The sequence below is a fragment of the Mya arenaria genome, chromosome 3, assembly GCF_026914265.1.
Source record: "Mya arenaria isolate MELC-2E11 chromosome 3, ASM2691426v1".
Classification (NCBI taxonomy): Eukaryota; Metazoa; Mollusca; class Bivalvia; order Myida; family Myidae; genus Mya; species Mya arenaria.
Window position 1 is genome coordinate 58,435,669 of NC_069124.1, and position 26,809 is coordinate 58,462,477.

Consider the following 26,809-nt stretch of genomic DNA (forward strand, 5'->3'; position numbering starts at 1 on the left):
GCCGCCTCTATTTTGATTCAAGACGTTTCAAACGTTGGTCCGTAATGACCTGAAACCGGTACGGTGTTGTACGGAAATTTTAAATTCCAATATGGCAGCGCCCATAAGAATTTCCAAAATATTACTAGGTTTAATAAAAGGTGCCGTATATTTAACTTAAATACAAGTGAAATATATTTATATTATCGATATTAAGTCTTTTTTTACTATTCCAATAAATAAAATTAAATATAAGATTTTTTAATAAGAATATTAGATAATTTCGCTATATTCGTTTTTCGGAAGCCGGGAAGGTCATTAGTCCACCTTAGTGACCGTCAACGAGTCTTTTGACGATTTTTATACTATGGCAGACTCGTGACGTCCTCCATCCCAGCAAGAAGTAGCGAACGGTCCTAGCGCAGATAATCCATGGGGCCACAATTTTGAAATTATCTCCGTTATAAATTCACATTTTTAGCTCGCCTATTCGAAGAATATGGAGAGCTATACTTTTCACCCAAGTGTTGGCATCAGCGTCGGCGTTTGCATCGGCATCACACCTTGTTAGAAATTCTGGTTAAGGTTTTGCATGTAAGCACACATAGGTTAATTTCTCAGCAACTACTTGTTCTATTGCATTAAGACTTTAGACAATGGTACTCAACCATCCAACTTACTTAATTAACCAAGTTAGATACAGTAATAGTTTGCATTTAATGCAAATAATTGCCATTTATTATTTGTCTTAAAAATTCTGGTTAAGGTTTTGCATGTAACCACATTTAAGTCAATATATCAGCAAATACATCATGTATTTCGTTGAAACTTTAGATATGTATTCCCAGCTATCTAACCTACTAATTTAATGAAGTTAGATAACACTTTTTGGAATATAATGCAAATTATTGGCCTTTATTATTTGACTGATAAATTCTGGTTAAGGTTTTGCATGTAAGCACACATAGGTTAATATCTCAGCAACTAATTGATGTATTGCATTTAGACTTTATACAATGGTACTTCACCATCCAATCTACATTTTTAACCAAGTAAGATATTTCTAGTTTGCATTTAATTCAAATTATGGCCCTTTTTATTCAAATACATCATGTATTGCATTGAAACTTCATACACAGGCTCCCAACCATTCAACCTTCTTAATTAATCAGGAAAGATAACTCTATCTTGCATTTTATATAATTTTTGCCCCTTTATTATGTGACTTAGAAATAATGGTTAAAGTTTTGCATGTTAGCACACATAGGTTAATATCTCAGCAACTACTTCATGTATTGCATTTAGACTTTATGCAAGGGTACTCAACCACGCAACCTACTTTAAATTTTGCATGTTACCACATTTATGATAATATCTCAGCAATTTTATGATAATATCTCAGCAAATACATCATGTATTTCATTGAAATCTAAGCTAAGTTTACAGTGATCCATGTTTCGGCGGAATAGTTGAGCGTGCTGTCTCTGTGACAGCTCTTGTTATGAAATATTATTGCCTACTATTAAACACATATTTATTTATGTCATTATGCCAAAAAAACATGTTCAGATATCATAAAACACTTACCGGGTACATGTGTAAACTATATTTGCTTTATCTTTTATGTTTTATCAACAGTACTTTAAATATTTTTTGACCTAATCATATTTTCACCATCATGTTCCTGTCTTGGTCGACAATTGATCTGTTGATTGGATAGGTTATCCAATCAATGTTAGGAATGTATGGCCTTTCAATGGCTTCATGCTTTGATAATATTTGGCTGAATGCGGGTCAAAAAGGCCCACTTAAAAAAAGGGCCGGTACCAGAAAGGCCAAGTCCAGAAAGGCCCAATTCTAATGACTTTCTTTGACACATGAATGTTGTTTTCAAAAACCTATACAAGCAAGCCATTGATCATTTTTTTAACATTAATGTGTTTGGTAATAAAAAGTAAAATATTTAACACAAAAATAAAATTAATACATCTTTATCACACTTTTCTTTCTCACAAAACCACGGACCTATATGGATTATAGGTCCACGACGAAACAAACCGTGAAACATTAAAGACAAAATGTAACCAGTTTTGGGACATCATAATTATTATCATAAGCACCACATTAAGGACACGCACCACTAAGCCTATCAAAATCCAACCCACTCCAACACAGTTTAGGTGTTTTTTTCTATTTCAAAGTGGGCCTTTCTGGTACTGGGCCTTTTTGACCTGACTACATTTGGCTAGTAAAAATATGATATTCCAATCAATATTATTGAAGTTTATTTGGAATTAACCTATTCTAATTATGAAAATAGATATGGTAAAAAACTAAAAATTATGCTAGTTCCATTTCAATCATAATCAAACAAAATATACTATCACAGAGTGTAAACTAAAAATACAAATTGTGACGGAACCAAGTTTGACAGGCAATGAATATTTGACTCCCTTAAAACTTCAAACTGACCTTCAAACTTGGGTAGCTTAAACTGTGACTTATACCTTATATATCTCTCTAATTGTGTGGTGCATTTATTAAAATTAACAACTGATTGGTTTACTTAAAATATCCTCATTTGCACCCCTGAATTTTTATGCATGAAGAGATTCCATTAGGCAGAGTATAGTATAGTCAAGGAGTTCCGCTGCTGATTCAGGCCTATTATAGGAGTTTTTGGACATAAACGTTTCGATTCATATTTTTCATTTAAAATTATTTTGGGCCAAATATAAGTTAGAGTTCAACCATGGAACATATATATATATATATATATATATATATATATATATATATATATATATAGAGAGAGAGAGAGAGAGACATGATAGGTCTTTTTCGTAATTTAGGTATTTTCAAACTCCTTGCATTTCTACAGTATGTATAGCTAAGCCTATTCAAAGTTGAGATAAATATCAGACACTTGATTGACCCTTTGGTGAAATGTTTCTTCAGGAAAAAAACAAAAGATGGTGTTAGTCAATACCTTCCTGTTGTGAGGTTTACCTATATGCGCTTGTAGGATTATTTTCTTAACATTTCCGTTCACCAATTTCATAAGGATTTAAGATTATCTTTTTTCCAGCCTCTCCACAATGCCGAATTGGCAGAAGATATGCTTCAGCTGCCCCACAGGAATCCAGAACCTGGCAGTTACATAGTGCTGTGTGTCTTCAACGATACCCACGCCTCACCGCACCCATGAATGATATCGAGCAACGATTTCAGGAGCACCTCAACAAAGTGGAATACAGGAGAAGTCTACGTTCTAACTATGAGTTAGATCTTACCAAAGAAAAGTAAGTATTGTTAACCCAGATATTATTTAGTATATATAAAATTACTTTTAATATGTATGATAATATACGTTGTAAGGCAAAACATCACTGAAATTATTTTAAAATCAATACTGTTTAAAATATCATATTTATTTTCAAAAACAACTGTATTTAAACTTTGCAATGTAAATAATGAACTCAGATGCCGAAGATGCTGCTGCTTTTTTAAACTTAGTGCTCTGTAATACAAAACATGTTAATTTCCTGTTTGTCTCACCTCAGAGAGCTTTTTGAAAAGATGAAGATAATGACGGAAGATGAAAAGAAGAAGCTGATCGCTGAGCAGGATCTCCTCACTATGAAGGAGCAAGAAGAAGACTGGCAGAAGGAATTCGAAGAGTTCAAACTGACTGATCGTTTGACTGGTATGCTACTTGTATTATGAGTTTATTATGATCGTTTGACTGCTATGCTACTTGTATTATGAATTGTCCAAAGGTTTGTGTTTTTAATTTTTAAAATGTTTACTTCTCAGTGACTGCTCATATGACAGTATACTCCAATTTCAGAAGCAGATATGGCAGGTAATGAGCAGAGTGCCAACCGCCTTCTGGAGAAAAAACTTGTGTTGATCGTGAAAAAACAATGGGAGGACGGAGGGGAGCCACAGTGGATGTTTCCGCAGAGTGCCAGACTGCCTGGGGAGTCTATGAGACAGGTAAGTGCAGGTTATAATTAAGAAATATAACACACCATTTAGGGTCATGTGGCATTTTAGCATCCTGGCAGTCAGCCCCAAAGTTGTATAATATTAAGATGTAAGCCAATGACCAGCCACCTGTTGGGGCTAACTGGCCTGTCTTTATTATGTAAAACAATCCTGGGCCTGTGTTTATAAAACATCTTATGCCATTTCCTGGCTAAAGTCACTTTTGTAATTTAAGAATTAATCTATTCATATGGTATTATAATATCTGAAATACCTTATTAGCTCGATTATTCGAAGAATAGGTGTGCTATACTACTCGCCCCAGCGTCGGCGTCGGGTTAAAGTTTTAGGGCAAGTTGGGATTTTCACTTATAAGTCCAATATCCTACATTTAATTGACTTAATACTTCAGGCAGTTGTTCAGGGCCATCAAATGATGAGGTTAGATAACTCCATATTATTCTTTACACAGATTATGGCCCCTGATTGACTATGGAACTTAGGTTAAAGTTTTAGGGCAAGTTGGAATATTTATTAATAACTTCTATATCCTTTGTTCAATTGACTTAATACTTCACACAGTTGTTCAGGACCATCACACAATGAGGTTACATAACTCCATATTATCCTAAATACAAGTTATGGCCCCTGATTGACTGAGGTTAAAGTTTTAGGGCAGGTTGAAGTTTTAGGGCAAGTTAAGATTTTCACTTAAAACTCCAATACCATTCATTCAATTGACTTAATACTTCACACAGATGTTCAGAGCCATCACATAATGAGGTTAGATAACTCCATATGATCTTTTATACAAATTATGGCCCCTGATTGACTTAGGTTAAAGTTTTAGGCAAGTATAAGTTAAGGGCAAGTTGGGATTTTAATAAAAAAACTTCTATACCATTCATTAAATGCACTTAATAAAATTCAAAATTATTTACGACCATCTTACAACAAGAAACATAACTCCGTTTTAAGCCTAAATTCAAATTATGGCCCTTGAATTTTTTTTTTTTTTTTTTTTTTTTTTCCTTTGAAGGGCATATTTGTATATTCTTAACCACATTTTCATAATGGGAAATCAAGTTATTTGAATGACTTGCGTAATTGTTTGGGCAGGCTGGTGGGAGGGCAGCATCAAAGTCACCTTGTTATGTATCGAATAATTTTAATTAGGTTTGACATAAAGAGACCAAACTTGGTATTATTACATCGTTATTGTATTCTAAGTCAAAGCGGCGAAGTTGAGCGCGCTATGGTAAATGACTGACTGTAAGATGTTTTATGAATACTTGCACTGGCTTTGACAATTGAAGAGATATGCCCCATGATTGACAAAGCAAAAAGAAATAGATGCATTTGATGGTTTTTTTTTGAAATTTTATTAAAACAAAGATTTTTTCTGATATTTAAAAGCAAATCTATTTGGTAAAAGGAAGTTAGATTATATATACACAAAAAATGTACTTATTATCATTGTGTTACCATTCTGATTTGTGATAATGCCTTCTACTTTAACCATTTCAAGAACTTTTTGGCATTTAAGTGAAGAGCAAAAACGTTTTTAGCTCTACTGGCCAAAGGCCAGAAGAGCTTATGCGATGGTAATGTGTACGTAGTATGTGCATCCGTGCGTTCGTGTGTCTGTAAACAATTGCTTGTGAACACGATACAGTCTTCAGTTTTGATTGTATCTCGATGAAACTTGTACAGTATCTAGATATCTATTAGAGCTTGGTTCCTTTGGAAAACCAGCCAGATCCGCCCATGCATGCCTAGATTATGGCCCTTGATAGTATAAAAAAATGCTATTGTGTAAACAATTGATTGTGAACACGATACAGTCTTCATTTTTGATTGTATCTCGATGAAACTTGTACAGTATTTAGATATCCATTAGAGCTCGGTTCCTTTCGAAAACCAGCCATATCCGCCCATGCATGCCTAGATTATGGCCCTTGATAGTATAAAAAAATGCTATTGTGTAAACACTTGCTTGTGAACACGATACAGTCTTCAGTTTTGATTGTATCTCGATGAAACTTGTACAGTATTTAGATATCCATTAGAGCTCGGTTCCTTTCGGAAACCAGCCAGATCCGACCATGCATGCCTAGATTATGGGCCTTGAAAGTATTAAAAAATCAGTTCGTCTGTAAACAATTGCTTGTGAACATGATACAGTCTTCAGTTTTGATTGTATCTCGATGACACTTGTACAGTATTTAGATATCCATTAGAACTCGGTTCCTTTTGAAAACCAGCAAGATCTGCCCATGCATGCCTGGATTATGGGTCTTGAAAGTGTAAAAAATGCTATTTTAAGCTAAGTCTATTTTTAGCCAAGTCTACATGAGCGAAGTCTATTTTTAGCCAAGTTTACATGTAAATTCACAATTGCTTGTGAAGGTTTGTCCAAATTATGCCCCTGGGGTCATTACTGCCCCCCCCCCCCCCACGGAGATTGTCCCGCAAGGGACCAGGGCGGCAAATGCAAATGACCTCGGCGACGTTGGCGGAGGCCCAGGGAAGAGTTCTCTTTTCTTTGTAAGGGACAGACTCCTCCCCCCCTTAAATTGGGAAATGTTAAAAACCTTTTTGTCTGAAACCACTATGCAAATCCTTGCTATTTTGAACAAGGCTTTATTTAGTGATCCACTACCATGGTTGTTCAAATTATGCCCCTTGGATCAAAACTGGCACTGCCTTGGGTGTCACTATTTTCCTAGAGACTTATTTAAGAAATATTTTCAAAATCTTCTTGTTTCGAACCACAAGGCCCATACCTTTGATATGCTGTGGAGCGTCATATGATGCAATTGAAAACATTTGAAATAATGCCCCTTGGGCAAAAGCTGGCCCCACCCCTTTTGATTTACTTATTAATTTTTAAAGCTACAGTAATGAAATTTTGACCATGTGAACAGTTTTGCAAACAAGCATTAATGTTGTCCTCAGATGTCCTTGACTTTGACCTTTGACCGACTTTTTATTTTTAAAGCTACAGAAATGAAATTTTGACGATGAGTACAGTTTTGAAAGCAAATATTTTTTACCCTCAGATTACCTTTACTTGGCACATATTAAAATAGTTCATGCAACTAATCTGCTTACAACACTTCCTGTCCTCAGATGTTGAACGTGCAGCGTTTTCAGCTTACCCAAACACTAAAAGTGAACTATATATTTGTTGCCTATTACTCAAATGTACATGCTCTGGATTGAAAATGACCACAAAAGCCATGCCAGTAGAGCATAGGCCCTTTTGGGCCTCTTGTTGTTTAACATAATCAACATTTGATTGTTTGAAAACAAGAACAGAAATAACTGCCATAATTTCAGGCAGCTGAGCGGTCTTTGGTGTCAACATGCGGAGAAGAGCTAGACGCCATATTCCTGGGAAATGCCCCATGTGGTTACCATAAATACAAAATGCCAGCCAGGTATCAGGGACCTGAGTATGGGGTCAAGGTATGAAGTAAATATTGAATTTAGAAGTTTATAAATTATTTCCTTTGCTATAATGGATTTGAACACTTTCTAAGCAAGGGAAAAAACACATAAACATGTTACGCTGTACATTGAACACTTGCCACGTGCAAATGTATGACATGGCCTTTCCTTCCTTATTATACCCCCACAAACGAAGTTTGAGGGGGTATATAGGAGTGAGCTTGTCGGTCGGTGGGTCGGTCTGTCGGTGGGTCGGTCTGTCGGTTTTCATGGTTTCCGGACGATAAATCATGAAAGGCTAGACAGATTTGAACAATTTTTGGTACACAAGTGTAACATCAGAAGATACAGGTCAAGTTCGATATTGGGGCTGGTGGGGCCAAGGTCAAGGTCACTGTTACTAAAAATAGAAAAACGGTTTCCGGACGATAACTCATGAAAGGCTAGACAGATTTGAACAATTTTTGGTACACAGGTGTAACATCAGAAGATACAGGTCAAGTTCGATATTGGGGCTGGTTGGGCCAAGGTCACTGTTACTAAAAATAGAAAAACGGTTTCCAGACGATAACTCATGAAAGGCTAGACAGATTTGAACAATTTTTGGTACACAGGTGTAACATCAGAAGATACAGGTCAAGTTCGATATTGGGGCTGGTGGGGCCAAGGTCAAGGTCACTGTTACTAAAAATAGAAAAACGGTTTCCGGACGATAACTCATGAAAGGCTAGTTTTTCTTGTCAGCAGTGTAACTTCTAAATTACTCAACAGATTTAAATAAAACAATACATGCATGATAAAAGAAGATGCAGTGTGCAGTAACCTTGGAGTTATGGCCTCTTTTCAAAGGAATGGTTTGCCATTCCTGTGTCCAGGCGGCATTTGGGGGTATTCGTCACTCCTGTGACAGCTCTAGTTTTCGAGTGCTGTGTATTACTGGGTCAATGTTGAATAAACACATGCAATGTTTATAATAAGTTGACAAACTAAATAAGAATTCTTCTGTGTACGATCTTTCAATTCAAAATACCTAGTAAAGTTCTCTCATCTAAACTGCCATGCCCCCCTGTTAGTTTACAGCACTTATCCATATATATAACTAGATTAGAGGGTATAACTTGCTCTCAACTTCAATTCCTAATGTAATGAAAGCACGCTAGCACATGATTGGCTGTCGCTTATGACTGGTAATTCAATAGATAAATCTGTAAATATTTCATTTCCAGGAAAAAAGTATCCTGATGAAGGGGTATCCATGCTTCTCAAGCAGAAATTCACCCCACAGCCATTTGTAAAAAAAGATACAAAAATATATGAAAAACAATAATCTAGTTTTCACCTGCTTTCAAACAAAATCTGACTTGTATTTTAAAAGTCTTATTGTGTTAAATGAAGATTGTCAACTTTGTCAATATCCCGGAACAACCTGTTTTTGACCGCCTAAGGATTTTTTACATTTCAACAATAAATAAGTGATAATAAAAGATAAATATTTGTGTGTACCATTTAAAGCATTCATTCATCTTTCAAAAAACAAAAAAATAAAATCTGTTTCAATCGTCTGTTGTTTACATTTTGAATCCAAAATGGTGGCTGTCACATGTTGTATTTGACCAAGATACAACCTGTTTTCGACCATGACCTTTAACTATACTTCACAACAAAAGTTTGTGCACAATATTTTTCATTTTAATTTTTATGACTTGTTTTAAGTGTTGAAACTATTTTATTTAAATTTTTTTTTTAAATGTTTACATATTTGCCATACAGTCACTTTATAGTTACTTATCACCACAAGAGGGGCAAAGGAATGCATCCCTTTTAATGGCTTTCATATGGGTACAAAATATTAAATTTACCCATCATGAACCCTGGTATCACTCGTCCAACTCTGAATAAGCCTCATATGACCTGCCTAGGCTGCAATATGTATAATTTTATGATAACTGAGAGCCCAATTGCAATTCAATATATTTACTTGTAGATAAATTTCATTAATTTTAGAATAAATAACATACCATATTTTGATGCGCTTTTAATGTTGTCCACTATACTTAGAAAACAATAGGGCATAGGTTTTAGGCTTTCGTAGATATGTACAATCTGGCAAACAAAAACAACACGATTTTAAAGAAGTATTTTACATGTGAAATCATTCTTAATGAAGGGTTTGATTTGGCATTAATTAAAAATGACTAATTGGTGTTGTTTCAAGTAAAACTGGGGTTTTTTAACACTAGCATTACCATTTTTTTTCAAATGAAGTTTTCTGACAGTTCTACTGTTATGGTTAACAACTGGAGCTTATTTTTACCGGAAGTGACGCAATTTAGAAGTGTTTTACCTATTTTCAGGAGGCGATCAGAAATAGGTTGTGGTCGAAAATAGGTTGTTCTGGAATATATATATATACATATGATATATATATATATATGTATATGAGCGGTGATTGGGAAGTTTGTAGGCTGTTGCTAGAAAAATAAAAATGCAACTCTATATCTTTGGAAAGCACATATATATTGTATGATATTTTTGTCCATGATGTATAAATATAAGATAAATACATAAAACATTAAAAAAAAGTTACAGCAAATAACAAAAACGCAGTCAGGCGTACCCAGAGCATGCCCGGGTACAACAAGTGACGTCATGATAACGACAGAGATTCAATCAAATTTGTTCAAATAATCACTAAGGATTTGAATGTATTTCCTATGTCCCTGAAGTCTGTAACCATATAGCATAAGTATCACTGAACCAGTCACTGTCATGTGACAAAACAAAAAAAAAAAAATTTTAGTCTTGCTTTTCATTTCAGGCGTTTTTCTTCAAAGCGACATACCTCTCCGGGGACGTGCAGGAGACAGGGGAAATGGGTGACTGGAAGTGGGTCACAATCGACTCCCTACACGAGTATGTCGGGACAGGGTCATACCTAAAACACATCAGTCAGTTCCTTGTTGATTCCTGATTTTGGGAGATTCAGCTAATCCTGATTCACTGATAGATGTGTGATGTGCTGTCGGAGGACCTTTTCAAAAGACTTGTGGTACAAAGGAGGGAATGGAATTGAGATGAGGTGTTCGAATAAGCTTACCGATACTGTCATATTAAATGATTTAGATGAAGCATATTTTGAATGTGAACAGAATATTTTGTTAAAGTATAACCTACATTTCCTGCCAGTTTAAATTACATATTTGCCTTCAATAAGTACTGTGGTTAATCATTAAGAATGACAGTTTGCAACTCAGTGTACAGGACATCATTGTTTGGTTCCCCATTGGGAAAAACACTTGATAATATAGTTGGTTAAAATAAAACTTATAATTGCAAAGATAAAGAATTGCTAGATTGCTTCACTTGCTCCACCCTTCTTAGTCTTTCATTGTTTCACAATATGTTCGAACTATTGTATAGTGCTCATATAATTTAGATACAATGTAAATGTACTGTTCTTTTAATAAACAGTTATACAGATATTTAAGAAGAAAGTTTCAATCTTGAGTACTACTGTTCATAATCTTGTACTTTTTGTTGGTTTTTTAAGTGATGATCCTGTTTGAGGGTAGTTAATTACTGAATGGGATAGGAGAACCTCATAATGTTACAAGTTTGCATCAAGTTGATCTTATGCTGCCATATGTTTTAGAAAATGAATTTTATGTTAAATTATTATCTTAATTGCTCTCTTTAACAGAGTGTAGTGGAAAGTATATATATATACAAAAAAACTTTTAACTAGTAAAAACTTTAAAGGATGTTGTTGTTTTGGGATTTATAAGGTGTTTGAATTGAAACTTAATGTTTTGGTGTTAATCCATTTCCAGCAAATACATTATGTTAAACCTATTAAATATTCCAGTTTAGTTGTGATTTTGAAAATTGGTAATGAAAGAAACTTCATTTATGAACAAAAAAAATTAAGAGTGGAAAAATTATTGTATTTATACACGGCCACTGTATATTATATTGTACGTATTAATATCTTGGTGGTTGTACAAGCCCAAATGAGAACATTTTGCAAAATATAGGGATGAAATACTCGACTCAACCATTTGAAGCATCAAGTACGACAAGAAACCATAACAAACTGAAAACAACAAATTTTATTTACCAATACCCCAGTATTTTTTCAATAAGTTATATAAACAAAATTAAATACCTAGACCTAGAATAATAAAAAAATAATGTAAAAAAGTTCACAAACTGTCTTTACTGATATATTAATAACCACAGAATTTAATTCACATGAAATATTGAATGCATCAATATTAGCATAATTATTCCATCAAAAGGTTAAAATGTAATCCTCAGAGAATAAAATTTAAATTATTCCAAAACTTGAGATATGTTCTAGCTCTGGTGAACATTTATAAAGACGTGTTAACTTTTTAAAGAAACTTAAACTTATCCTCGAGACACCTAGATTAAAGAATTTTGCCCTTCAATAGAAAAAGAAGAATTTTATTAGCTTTAACCCATGAGTTGAATCAGTAATAATGTCTCAACAAAATACATGTTAATATATCTGAGTGTGAAGTAACTGTTTTCATCATATCAACTATTTGGTAAATAAATATATTTTTTACTTATTAAGACTATACTATAAAATGTGTTTGATATACAAATTAACTATTAACCTGTCATTCTTCATCTAGCAAAAGAGAATGTTCCAGGTCATACTAAAGGTTTTCTCAATTTCTATAAAAGAAACATTGTTTATTCTAAATGTTTTGTATACAGAATAAACAGACTATTCTGGAAATTCTAATAAATCTTGACAAATACATGCTGGATGTCCAGTTAGCACAGTGGTAAGCACACTCACTTCTTACCTAGGTGACCCGGGTTCCATTCCTGGATGGGCGCATGTTAGTTTGGTTTCTGGTCACCAAGCCGGACAAGTGGGTTTTCTTTGGGTACCCAGGTTTCCCCCACAACACAAGACCACACTCTCACGCAACATCGTGCCAATGAAAGTGACTTAGTATAAGTTATCATAACTTTCTTCACAATCACTGTAAAATATATAATGTTGAAACTAAATACATGCTAAAAATACAGTTAATTTTAATGGATCTTAATCACCATGCAGATTAACAATGAAGTTCTGAATTAAATACATTTACTAATCACTTTTAAGCATAGTTAACAAAAGTTGTGCTTTTGGTTGGTCTGGTTATATAAATAGAAGGTAAATTTGTTTGTACAAAATTCACAAACCCAGTTGTGTTAGTCAAATTAGTAACTGTCAAACCTGAAACAGGGTTATATAACAAAATTGGACTTAGATCAGGATTTAGGGGATTGATGCATTATTGAACAAGATGAAATGGGCTGTAAAATTCCATTCAAAAGTAGTATTCGTTATAATTTGGGAAGTCATAGTTTAGTGATGCATTAAAAGGTTAATGGTTTGAGAGAGTGGATAATATTAAAGTGTAAGATGAAGACTCTAAAGGTACAGCTGAAGGCTGACTAAATCAACTCATGAAAGATGTTTAAGACAGCTGTTCAAAATATGATGGTATAGTTTGGATGTTGTTGGTAGTTGGAGATTCGAATATCGAGGGCTAAACCGAATTGGGGCTTTCCTTAAAAAACAAGCTGTATTTTTTGATAACATTTAAAAAAAAACTAGTATTATTAATGTTTGCAAAAAACCCACACTGAATGTCACCTCTGCTGTCCAATTCTTTTTTTTAACTATTTAGCGGTTGCCAAAGGTTATGTCTTTTTCGGCAATTATGTTTCCAAGGAAAAACGACATAGAGTTGTGACTAGTACTTAGTAGGACAAGGGAAAGTCAGCCACAGAATGTTTGTCTTGCACATTGATTCTTTGGTTGTCGCAAATATGTATAGCCTTGCCCGCAATAACACCATCAAAGTTTTAAATTATTGTTTTCCCTGGTGTCCTTTCGCTACCTCCATTTTCACAGTATTTTGAGTAATGTAGTGTTTTCAATGTTATATTTTAGTGTGCACAAGTTTCTGTGCATTTGTAATAAAGACAGTTTAAATCATATGTCCCTGGTGATGTTATTACTAAGTCAGCGGTATACTGCGTCCTTTTTAGCTCAACTATTCGAAGAATAAGGAGGGCTATACTACTCGCCTCCGCGTCGGTGTCGGCGTCCAGTTAAAGTTTTAGGGCAAGTTGGGGTTTTCACTTATAAGTCCAATACCCTTCATTCAATTCCCTTAATACTTCACACCGTTGTTCAGGGCTATCACATAATGAAGTTAGATAACTCCATATTATCCTTTATACAAATTATAGCCCCTGATTGACTATGAAACTTAGGTTAAAGTTTTAGGGCAGGTTGGGATATTTATTAATAACTTCTATACGCTTCATTCAATTGACTAAATACTTCACACAGTTTTTCAAGACCATCACACAATGAGGTTATATAACTCCATATTATCCTTAATACAAGTTATGGCCCCTGATTGACTTAGGAACTTAGGTTAAAGTTTGAGGGCAGGTTAAGGTTTTAGGGCAAGTTGGGATTTTCTCTTATAAGTCCAATACCCTTCATTCAAAAGTCGCCTTATATATATTTAACCAGGTTTTCAACGAAAACCGGGTTATTAGAATGAGGTTGTCGTTGAGCAGGCGGGCGGGCAGGCGTCAAACATTGGTTTCTGTTCAATAACTTTAGTTAGCATTGATAGATATTGATGAAACTTGGGGTGTAGGTAGCTTATGGGAAGAGCTATCTTGGGATTGCTTTTGATGGGGGTGGGGCTAAGGTCAAGGTCACTGTTACTAAAAATAGAAAAATGGTTTCTGCCCAATAACTTTAGTTAGCATTGATAGATATCGACGAAACTTGGTGTGTAAGTTGCTTATGTGAAGAGCTAGCTTGGGATTGCTTTTGAGTGGGGAGGGGCTACGGTCAAGGTCACTATTACTTAAAATAGAAAAATGGTCAAGGTCACTGTTACTTAAAATAGAAAAATGGTTTCTGCCCAATAACTTTAGTTAGGATCGACAGATATTGATGAAACTTGGTGTGTAGGTAGCTTATGTGAAGAGCTAGCTTGGGATTGCTTTTGAGGGGGATGGGGCTAAGGTCAAGGTCACTGTTACTAAAAATAGAAAAATGGTTTCTGCCCAATAACTTTAGTTAGCATTGAAAGATATCGACGAAACTTGGTGTGTAAGTTGCTTATGTGAAGAGCTAGCTTGGGATTGCTTTTGAGTGGGGAGGGGCTACAGTCAAGGTCACTATTACTTAAAATAGAAAAATGGTCAAGGTCACTGTTACTTAAAATAGAAAAATGGTTTCTGCCCAATAACTTTAGTTAGGATTGACAGATATTGATGAAACTTGGTGTGTAGGTAGCTTATGTGAAGAGCTAGCTTGGGATTGCTTTTGAGGGGTGTGTGGCTAAGATCAAGGTCGCCTGTTACTAAAAATAGAAAAATGGTTTCTGCCCAATAACTTTAGTTAGGATTGATAGATATTGACGAAAGTTGGTGTGTAGGTAGCTTATGTGAAGAGCTAGCTTGGGATTGGTATTGAGGGGGGAGGGGCTAAGGTCAAGGTCACTGTTACTTAAAATAGAAAAATGGTTTCTGCCCAATAACTTTAGTTAGCATTGATCGATATTGATGAAACTTGGTGTGTAAGTTGCTTATGTGAAGAGCTAGCTTGGGATTGCTTTTGAGTGGGGAGGGGCTAAGGTCAAGGTCACTATTACTCAAAATAGAAAAATGGTCAAGGTCACTGTTACTTACAATAGAAAAATGGTTTCAGCCCAATAACTTTAGTTAGCATTGACCGATATTGATGAAACTTGGTGTGTATGTAGCTTATGTACAGAGCTAGCTTGGGATTGCTTTTGAGGGGGGTGGGGCTAAGATTAAGGTCGCCCGTTACTAAAAATAGAAAAATGGTTTCTGCCCAATAACATAAGTTAGCATTGACAAATATTGATGAAACTTGGTGTGTAGGTAGCTTATGTGAAGAGCTAGCTTGGGACTGCTTTTGAGGGGGGTGGGGCTAAGGTCAAGGTCACTGTTACTAAAAATAGAAAAATGGTTTCCGCCAACAGTAATTTTCAATTACGTCTCTTTTTGATAAAAGTAAAGATAAAGTCAGACAACAAATTAATTGGCTATAATTTCTGATTGCCCATAACAAAAACCTGGTTTCGTCGCATTGCGGCGCTTCTAGTTTTTTTAGCTAGGTTTGACATTGAGTGACCAAACTTGGTATATGGAGACCTTTTTTTGGATTGCGTTTGAGGCCCATAGGATCAAGGTCAAGGTCAAAGCTAATATTAATAGAAAAATGGTTGGTATTGAATAACTTAAGTAAGGGTCGGCATATTGCGAGCAAACTTGGTATATATAAAGAGTTTATAGAGACCTTTCATGAGATTGTGTTTTGGGCGCCCGAGAGTTAAGGTCACTGTTTATTTTTAAATTTGATTTTTATTGCTTTTGACGGGCACATACATCATTATTGTATTCACTTTTAAGTCAAAGCAGCGTAGTCGACGTGCTGTCTTACGACAGCTCTTGTTTACCATCTGCTCGGACATTACCCTAAAAAGGGGCATTCCCAACGCAACAAAAGTGATGTTTTTTCATACACAAAAACATATATATATATATATATATATATATATATATATATATATATATATATATATATATATATATATATATATATATATATCAATATCCGTAGACAAATCAATAATTGTGAACATTTAAATGTAGAAAATTCATTTAGCCTTAAAATACAATTGTAGTACAAGCATATAGGTTCGTTAATACTTGATATCAACCATATTATGTTTGAAATACCTCTTAAACTATTCATATGGCTAAAGTTTAGAAACCTGTCTGATGTTGATGCAAAATACCTTGATGTAGTGTCCGTGACGTTGTAAAGGCCGTGACGTTGTAGTGTTCGTGACGTTGTAGTGGCCGTGACGTTATAGTGGCCGTGACCTTATAGTGGCCGTGACGTTGTAGTGGCCGTGACGTTGTAGTGGCCGTGACGTAGTAGTGGCCGTGACGTTGTAGTGTTCGTCACATTGTAGTGGCCGTGAAGTTGTAGTAGCTGCGACGTAGTTGCCGTGAAGGTGTAGTGGCCGTGAAGTTGTATTGGCCGTGACGTTGTAGTGGCCGTGAAGTTGTAGTGGTCGTGAAGTTGCAGTGGCCGTGAAGTTGTAGTGGCCGTGACGTTGTAGTGGCCGTGAAGTTGTAGTCGGTCGTGACGTTATAGTGGCCGTGAAGTTGTAGTGGCCGTGGCCGTGAAGTCGCAGTGGCCGTGACGTTGCCAACAGTTTTACCATTATTTGTACTAATTTTAACAACACGATTAACGACATCATTGTTAACTTTTAAACGTGAAATATTTGATGATGTGTTCATATATTGATAAAATATAAACAAGTACAACTCAACCAGTTGTCTCATATCTTGTTAGGAATACAGCAGATCACAAGTGTATCCATTAAGCTTCCAGAGCAGTAACGATTTGAAAGTCATCAACGATGCCACTAACAACGATGTTGTCTTTGGCATAGTTCTGAACAATAAGAAATGATTCACAAGTTAGTAAAAACAAAATGTTTATTTTTTTTTAATTTAAAATAATAGAAAAGAGATATATCACGAAATCTACAAATGGTCATTGTTAAAAATCCTGAATGCCTTAAAATAAATTTAGTTTATGAAAAAGAGAAAAGTGTACATAGCTTCGAATAAAAATATTTATGATATGCTTTCCGGTAGTTTATAGAGATTTTTAAGTGAAATAAAACTGATAGTTCACTGTTTTCAAACAGTGAAAATACCATGTCGGAGGGCAACATTTTGCTTCAAATGAAGACCTTAAAAAAAGATAACTTCACTATTTAAATTCCTATTGTAAATGAAACATAGCGCAGTCTTCGCCGCCTACAGAGCCTCGCCTTCGGTCTTTTACCAGAGTTTTATTGAGAGTAGTTTCGACAAACCTTTTCACAAAACGGCCGTCTGACGGAGCACTGTCAAAACATTCATTTGGAAACAGGTCTGTCGAAGTGTTTGATGAAACTAATCATCTCACCAAACTCCAGGTTAGCGCAGTGGTTAGCGCATTCGCTTCTCACCTAGGCGACCCGGGTTCGATTCCCAGCTCGGGCGCATGTGCGTTTGGTTCGTGGTCCCAAGCCGGACAAGTGGGTTTTCTCCGGGTTCTCCGGTTTCCCCGTCAACACAAGACCACACTTTCGCGTAAAATCGGACCAACGAAAGTGATTAATATAATGTTGTAATAACTTGTTTCAAATAATTATGTTTGAGAAAAACTCCAGTAATACAACGAAGGCTGGGCTCTTAAAGCGGTATAGACTGCCCTTCGATTCATTTTAAAATGGTGTAGTAGAAGAAAGGTTATCTTTAAGTATTCGTTTTCAGCAAAATGTTGCCTTTCGATGTAGCATTTATGACGTAATTCATCACGTGTTATACACACACTGAAATTGGCGCGATTTAATAATAAAAAAATAATTAAATGACTTTTAATTCGAACATTAAGCAAATTGTTTGTTTCAGTTTAAGGTAGCAATATATTTCACCTCGTGAACACCAAAAGTGAATATTTCACTCGTGCCGATACCACTCGTGAAATATAGATATAGTGCTCACTCGGTGAAATTTATTATAAGTGAAATAAAACTGGTATTTCACTGTTTAAACAGTGAAATCATCATTTGATATTTTTCACTGTTTTTAAATTTAAGCCCACTCTCAGTTCCAAATCAAATCATCGGTCAGCGCGCACAGGGCTGGGTCACAATTCCTACGACGTTATCTCCGAAATGACGTTATGTGCGCATACAAATTGGCGCGTTTTTCTAAAAAAATGTAATTAAATGACTGTTAATTCCAATCATGATTTGGCAAATTGTCTGTTTCAGTGTAAGATAGCAATATATTTCACCTCGTGAACACCAACAGTGAATACTTCACTCGTGCCGAGACCACTCGTAAAAATATGAATTTAGTGCTCACTCGGTGAATTATATTTCGATCTTACACTGAAACAAACAATCAAACAAGTATCCCGTTTATACCATTTAATTGTATAAGGTGCTCAAAATACTGTGAAATGGCATACCGCTGTTATTCAATGTCTCCGTTGCAACTTTTTTGCGAGACATTAAAAAAAAGAAAACGGAAAAAAGACAAGTACACGTGCACAAGGTAACTTGTAAAACCAGGTGACGATAGGCTGTAGTAACAAACGGTAACATCGCGTGTGAGACGCGACTTAATATTGTTATTTTTTTTTCGTTGAAAACAAGATTATTTGTCTTTGTCGATTTCTCATATTTGGGTAGCTTCAAATGCTGGAAGCCTTCGGTGCTTTGATTGAGTTTTTTTATTTTGGCATCGTAACAAAAAAAACATGTTTTGGTTTAGAGTATTTCACAAGCAAAATTAGCCATGTATATATGATATACTCAACATGATCTGTGCCATAGCATTTTCTCATGTGAGTAAACGCCATAAAACCCCTGAGGTGGTCATCTTTATTTGTCTCAAATAAATTTTCGATAGTAATCGGATTTAATCGTACAAAGAGTATTTGTTTTGTCAAATATTCACTGTAATTCGCTACCGTGTATTTTAAAAACAAAGTAGAGAATGGGAGCACAGACGAGGCTCGAGCACAGACACTTGCATTCATGAATGCTTGAGGTTGTCCCTATCTTGAACTGCCTGTGATTTTAGGCCGCAAGATTTGGTCTGTCATAGGTCTGTCCTAAATCAGAAAAATAAAGAATAGTGGTCAGTTTACTGATGAATTTTATGTTACCTCGATGTTAGTTAATTTCTTGATAAACCGTTGAAACACAGTTAAAAGTTCTCCAAATAGTGTAGACCAGTTAAGGAATTTTAACTTTTTGAAATACTTTTCTTCAATGAGGAGTTATGGGAGCACTTCAAAGCTACTAGTAGTAGGTGACAGTATGCAATAACTAACTAGTTATTGAGAACTGTAGACTTTGCTGGCTAAAAACTCCTTAATTGTTTGGCGCACGGCCTAGAAGGGGTCGATACTCACGAGGGCACGCCGCGGCACCAGCCCGAAAGTCGACACTATAATATCATGATCAAACGCAATTTGTGGTATTTAAAGAATATGGTTCAGATAGTGTCAATTACGTCAAGGCCATATTGTCAATGTATGCGGTGTTTACGTCCGTGATGGGAATCTTCCAGGAGCGTAGCAGCCCGAGTTAAAACCGTAACGCTTAAACCTAGATTTAAAGCTGCACTCTCACAGATTGAACGTTTTTTTTTTATTTTTTTGTCTTGGAACGAGCCAATTTTTGCGAAAATCTATGGAGACCAGTTATATAAGACTGCTGACTGCTGATAAAAAATTAGATCGCAGATCTTTATATTTAAGTTCAAAAATTGATGTTAATTATGCGTTAGTAACGGTTTAAGCCATGAAACATTAATTTTCGAACGGAAATATGAATTTCTACGATCTGATTTTTTGTCAGCAATCTTATATCATATGTTTGCATATATTTACGCAAAAATGTGCTCGTTCCAAGACAAAAAATAAAAAAGTTTTAAAAACGGTAAATCTGTGAGAGTGCAGCTTTAAATCACTAGTAAACAATACATGTCAGAGACGTACCTTTTAGGCATACTGCGTTAATGTCTGGAAACCAGTGATATAAGATCAGATCGCAGTTTTTCATATTTATGTTCGAAAATTGATGTTTTATGCCTATTTTTTTGTTAAGCGTTAATTAATATTAACGTTTTAAGAAAAATGCGTTTTTTCGACAGTTATAGAGTTATCTTATATGACTGATTTGAAGGCATTGTTGCCAAAATCGCTGATTTTGAGACAAAAAAATAATATAAAAGTCAAAACTGTTAATCTGTGAGAGTGCAGCTTTAAAAACCCGAATGCAAAGTGGGTGTAAATATATAGGAATACCAGTCAATGTTCATTGCATTTGGTTTAGATAGTGGCGTTCGTAATGCTCAAATTTGGATCTTTACTGCCTTCTTCAAACAAATCACACATGAAGTACACGCCTCCCATCTCCATGATGTCCCTGCATTTTGAGACTACACCTTCACATGTCCACTTCTCATTCTTCAAGCATTCGGGCGTACATGTGCGCGCTATTATGCTTAATGGCCAATGCATTGAGTGAACATTTCAAAAGGGCCCGGGTTGCCGAAGTAGGAAAAAAAGTATCAAAAGGGAAAATGCAGTAATATTTGTTAAATTGTTTGTCACTTTACAGAAAGAAATGGGGCAACGTGTCACCTGTCCCAACCGGTTCTACGCCTATTTCTAATAATACATATTTGTAAGACGAACCAGATCGAACCAGATATCGTACATATTTTATTTACGCTACATAGTGATCTAGTTGACGAAACATCCGTGAATATTGATTTTGAATTAGAAAACGGACTAGTCTATTAAATGCATAGGCAAATCCATTATCGAGTTGTGCTTTAAAATCACTCTCAATTCTTGGTGATCATAACAACTTATTACATATCTAGGTATAACCAACTTTTGTCTGGTTAGAAGCATGACTTTCAAATTAATCAATGGAATAGCTTCAATTTCCTGCACTGGAACATCGCCTGTTCCGTTTGACTTGTCGGTTCCCGTATTCGCGCGCAATCGTTGCTAGGCAGCGTTGTCGCGTGGGGAACCAGCTAGATACATTTAAACGGGCCAACCAATCACTGACCGAGATTCAAGCGTGGCAATATTACTCATCGTTACCGTTAAAGACATCGTTGAAAACAGAATCTGAACAGAATTGAACCGCGTCAGTCATCACTTTCGAAACAAAATGAGAGAAATAGTTCATCTTCAAGCCGGGCAATGTGGAAACCAGATCGGAGCTAAGGTTATATTTGTTTTGTAGCTTTATACATTGTAAATTACTTTTACTTTCATACGTTTTCAATCTAGTGAAAAAATGGCGGCTTATCGGTTTTGCGCTTTTTCAGATTTTTTTCTTTCAAGTTCAAACTTCTAGTTAAGTTGGGGTTTTCACTTATAAGTCCAATACCCTTCATTCAATTCCCTTAATACTTCACACCGTTGTTCAGGGCTATCACATAATGAAGTTAGATAACTCCATATTATCCTTTATACAAATTATAGCCCCTGATTGACTATGAAACTTAGGTTAAAGTTTTAGGGCAGGTTGGGATATTTATTAATAACTTCTATACGCTTCATTCAATTGACTAAATACTTCACACAGTTTTTCAAGACCATCACACAATGAGGTTATATAACTCCATATTATCCTTAATACAAGTTATGGCCCCTGATTGACTTAGGAACTTAGGTTAAAGTTTGAGGGCAGGTTAAGGTTTTAGGGCAAGTTGGGATTTTCTCTTATAAGTCCAATACCCTTCATTCAAAAGTCGCCTTATATATATTTAACCAGGTTTTCAACGAAAACCGGGTTATTAGAATGAGGTTGTCGTTGAGCAGGCGGGCGGGCAGGCGTCAAACATTGGTTTCTGTTCAATAACTTTAGTTAGCATTGATAGATATTGATGAAACTTGGGGTGTAGGTAGCTTATGGGAAGAGCTATCTTGGGATTGCTTTTGATGGGGGTGGGGCTAAGGTCAAGGTCACTGTTACTAAAAATAGAAAAATGGTTTCTGCCCAATAACTTTAGTTAGCATTGATAGATATCGACGAAACTTGGTGTGTAAGTTGCTTATGTGAAGAGCTAGCTTGGGATTGCTTTTGAGTGGGGAGGGGCTACGGTCAAGGTCACTATTACTTAAAATAGAAAAATGGTCAAGGTCACTGTTACTTAAAATAGAAAAATGGTTTCTGCCCAATAACTTTAGTTAGGATCGACAGATATTGATGAAACTTGGTGTGTAGGTAGCTTATGTGAAGAGCTAGCTTGGGATTGCTTTTGAGGGGGATGGGGCTAAGGTCAAGGTCACTGTTACTAAAAATAGAAAAATGGTTTCTGCCCAATAACTTTAGTTAGCATTGAAAGATATCGACGAAACTTGGTGTGTAAGTTGCTTATGTGAAGAGCTAGCTTGGGATTGCTTTTGAGTGGGGAGGGGCTACAGTCAAGGTCACTATTACTTAAAATAGAAAAATGGTCAAGGTCACTGTTACTTAAAATAGAAAAATGGTTTCTGCCCAATAACTTTAGTTAGGATTGACAGATATTGATGAAACTTGGTGTGTAGGTAGCTTATGTGAAGAGCTAGCTTGGGATTGCTTTTGAGGGGTGTGTGGCTAAGATCAAGGTCGCCTGTTACTAAAAATAGAAAAATGGTTTCTGCCCAATAACTTTAGTTAGGATTGATAGATATTGACGAAAGTTGGTGTGTAGGTAGCTTATGTGAAGAGCTAGCTTGGGATTGGTATTGAGGGGGGAGGGGCTAAGGTCAAGGTCACTGTTACTTAAAATAGAAAAATGGTTTCTGCCCAATAACTTTAGTTAGCATTGATCGATATTGATGAAACTTGGTGTGTAAGTTGCTTATGTGAAGAGCTAGCTTGGGATTGCTTTTGAGTGGGGAGGGGCTAAGGTCAAGGTCACTATTACTCAAAATAGAAAAATGGTCAAGGTCACTGTTACTTACAATAGAAAAATGGTTTCAGCCCAATAACTTTAGTTAGCATTGACCGATATTGATGAAACTTGGTGTGTATGTAGCTTATGTACAGAGCTAGCTTGGGATTGCTTTTGAGGGGGGTGGGGCTAAGATTAAGGTCGCCCGTTACTAAAAATAGAAAAATGGTTTCTGCCCAATAACATAAGTTAGCATTGACAAATATTGATGAAACTTGGTGTGTAGGTAGCTTATGTGAAGAGCTAGCTTGGGACTGCTTTTGAGGGGGGTGGGGCTAAGGTCAAGGTCACTGTTACTAAAAATAGAAAAATGGTTTCCGCCAACAGTAATTTTCAATTACGTCTCTTTTTGATAAAAGTAAAGATAAAGTCAGACAACAAATTAATTGGCTATAATTTCTGATTGCCCATAACAAAAACCTGGTTTCGTCGCATTGCGGCGCTTCTAGTTTTTTTAGCTAGGTTTGACATTGAGTGACCAAACTTGGTATATGGAGACCTTTTTTTGGATTGCGTTTGAGGCCCATAGGATCAAGGTCAAGGTCAAAGCTAATATTAATAGAAAAATGGTTGGTATTGAATAACTTAAGTAAGGGTCGGCATATTGCGAGCAAACTTGGTATATATAAAGAGTTTATAGAGACCTTTCATGAGATTGTGTTTTGGGCGCCCGAGAGTTAAGGTCACTGTTTATTTTTAAATTTGATTTTTATTGCTTTTGACGGGCACATACATCATTATTGTATTCACTTTTAAGTCAAAGCAGCGTAGTCGACGTGCTGTCTTACGACAGCTCTTGTTTACCATCTGCTCGGACATTACCCTAAAAAGGGGCATTCCCAACGCAACAAAAGTGATGTTTTTTCATACACAAAAACATATATATATATATATATATATATATATATATATATATATATATATCAATATCCGTAGACAAATCAATAATTGTGAACATTTAAATGTAGAAAATTCATTTAGCCTTAAAATACAATTGTAGTACAAGCATATAGGTTCGTTAATACTTGATATCAACCATATTATGTTTGAAATACCTCTTAAACTATTCATATGGCTAAAGTTTAGAAACCTGTCTGATGTTGATGCAAAATACCTTGATGTAGTGTCCGTGACGTTGTAAAGGCCGTGACGTTGTAGTGTTCGTGACGTTGTAGTGGCCGTGACGTTATAGTGGCCGTGACCTTATAGTGGCCGTGACGTTGTAGTGGCCGTGACGTTGTAGTGGCCGTGACGTAGTAGTGGCCGTGACGTTGTAGTGTTCGTCACATTGTAGTGGCCGTGAAGTTGTAGTAGCTGCGACGTAGTTGCCGTGAAGGTGTAGTGGCCGTGAAGTTGTATTGGCCGTGACGTTGTAGTGGCCGTGAAGTTGTAGTGGTCGTGAAGTTGCAGTGGCCGTTAAGTTATAGTGGCCGTGACGTTGTAGTGGCCGTGAAGTTGTAGTCGGTCGTGACGTTATAGTGGCCGTGAAGTTGTAGTGGCCGTGGCCGTGAAGTCGCAGTGGCCGTGACGTTGCCAACAGTTTTACCATTATTTGTACTAATTTTAACAACACGATTAACGACATCATTGTTAACTTTTAAACGTGAAATATTTGATGATGTGTTCATATATTGATAAAATATAAACAAGTACAACTCAACCAGTTGTCTCATATCTTGTTAGGAATACAGCAGATCACAAGTGTATCCATTAAGCTTCCAGAGCAGTAACGATTTGAAAGTCATCAACGATGCCACTAACAACGATGTTGTCTTTGGCATAGTTCTGAACAATAAGAAATGATTCACAAGTTAGTAAAAACAAAATGTTTATTTTTTTTTAATTTAAAATAATAGAAAAGAGATATATCACGAAATCTACAAATGGTCATTGTTAAAAATCCTGAATGCCTTAAAATAAATTTAGTTTATGAAAAAGAGAAAAGTGTACATAGCTTCGAATAAAAATATTTATGATATGCTTTCCGGTAGTTTATAGAGATTTTTAAGTGAAATAAAACTGATAGTTCACTGTTTTCAAACAGTGAAAATACCATGTCGGAGGGCAACATTTTGCTTCAAATGAAGACCTTAAAAAAAGATAACTTCACTATTTAAATTCCTATTGTAAATGAAACATAGCGCAGTCTTCGCCGCCTACAGAGCCTCGCCTTCGGTCTTTTACCAGAGTTTTATTGAGAGTAGTTTCGACAAACCTTTTCACAAAACGGCCGTCTGACGGAGCACTGTCAAAACATTCATTTGGAAACAGGTCTGTCGAAGTGTTTGATGAAACTAATCATCTCACCAAACTCCAGGTTAGCGCAGTGGTTAGCGCATTCGCTTCTCACCTAGGCGACCCGGGTTCGATTCCCAGCTCGGGCGCATGTGCGTTTGGTTCGTGGTCCCAAGCCGGACAAGTGGGTTTTCTCCGGGTTCTCCGGTTTCCCCGTCAACACAAGACCACACTTTCGCGTAAAATCGGACCAACGAAAGTGATTAATATAATGTTGTAATAACTTGTTTCAAATAATTATGTTTGAGAAAAACTCCAGTAATACAACGAAGGCTGGGCTCTTAAAGCGGTATAGACTGCCCTTCGATTCATTTTAAAATGGTGTAGTAGAAGAAAGGTTATCTTTAAGTATTCGTTTTCAGCAAAATGTTGCCTTTCGATGTAGCATTTATGACGTAATTCATCACGTGTTATACACACACTGAAATTGGCGCGATTTAATAATAAAAAAATAATTAAATGACTTTTAATTCGAACATTAAGCAAATTGTTTGTTTCAGTTTAAGGTAGCAATATATTTCACCTCGTGAACACCAAAAGTGAATATTTCACTCGTGCCGATACCACTCGTGAAATATAGATATAGTGCTCACTCGGTGAAATTTATTATAAGTGAAATAAAACTGGTATTTCACTGTTTAAACAGTGAAATCATCATTTGATATTTTTCACTGTTTTTAAATTTAAGCCCACTCTCAGTTCCAAATCAAATCATCGGTCAGCGCGCACAGGGCTGGGTCACAATTCCTACGACGTTATCTCCGAAATGACGTTATGTGCGCATACAAATTGGCGCGTTTTTCTAAAAAAATGTAATTAAATGACTGTTAATTCCAATCATGATTTGGCAAATTGTCTGTTTCAGTGTAAGATAGCAATATATTTCACCTCGTGAACACCAACAGTGAATACTTCACTCGTGCCGAGACCACTCGTAAAAATATGAATTTAGTGCTCACTCGGTGAATTATATTTCGATCTTACACTGAAACAAACAATCAAACAAGTATCCCGTTTATACCATTTAATTGTATAAGGTGCTCAAAATACTGTGAAATGGCATACCGCTGTTATTCAATGTCTCCGTTGCAACTTTTTTGCGAGACATTAAAAAAAAGAAAACGGAAAAAAGACAAGTACACGTGCACAAGGTAACTTGTAAAACCAGGTGACGATAGGCTGTAGTAACAAACGGTAACATCGCGTGTGAGACGCGACTTAATATTGTTATTTTTTTTCGTTGAAAACAAGATTATTTGTCTTTGTCGATTTCTCATATTTGGGTAGCTTCAAATGCTGGAAGCCTTCGGTGCTTTGATTGAGTTTTTTTATTTTGGCATCGTAACAAAAAAAACATGTTTTGGTTTAGAGTATTTCACAAGCAAAATTAGCCATGTATATATGATATACTCAACATGATCTGTGCCATAGCATTTTCTCATGTGAGTAAACG

At 35.9% G+C, this 26,809-nt stretch overlaps 1 protein-coding gene across 2 annotated transcripts; it reads left to right on the top strand.

Moving 5' to 3' along the window:
• The first annotated feature begins 78 nt into the window (after positions 1–78).
• Positions 79–13,393, top strand: LOC128225860 (39S ribosomal protein L46, mitochondrial-like). 2 transcript variants are annotated; one of them, XM_052935757.1, is made up of 6 exons: positions 79–140; positions 3,068–3,281; positions 3,543–3,685; positions 3,830–3,978; positions 7,312–7,440; positions 10,241–13,393. In XM_052935757.1, the coding sequence occupies exons 1-6, from the start codon at positions 92–94 to the stop codon at positions 10,391–10,393; spliced, it is 837 nt and encodes a 278-aa protein (XP_052791717.1). In that variant the 5' UTR covers positions 79–91; the 3' UTR covers positions 10,394–13,393. The 2 variants fall into 2 exon arrangements, with proteins under 2 accessions (XP_052791717.1, XP_052791718.1); XM_052935758.1 differs by lacking the exon at positions 10,241–13,393 and adding an exon at positions 8,649–10,177.
• The last annotated feature ends 13,416 nt before the right edge of the window (positions 13,394–26,809 follow it).

What these genes read in the sequence shown, in the direction of transcription:
- LOC128225860 (XM_052935757.1), top strand. Translation starts at nt 92, where the DNA reads ATGGCAGCGCCCATAAGAATTTCCAAAATATTACTAGGTTTAATAAAA. An exon ending in ATTACTAGGTTTAATAAAAG is followed by an intron (nt 141 to 3,067) that starts GTGCCGTATATT and finishes TCTTTTTTCCAG; the next exon opens with CCTCTCCACAATGCCGAATT. An exon ending in ACTGACTGATCGTTTGACTG is followed by an intron (nt 3,686 to 3,829) that starts GTATGCTACTTG and finishes CTCCAATTTCAG; the next exon opens with AAGCAGATATGGCAGGTAAT.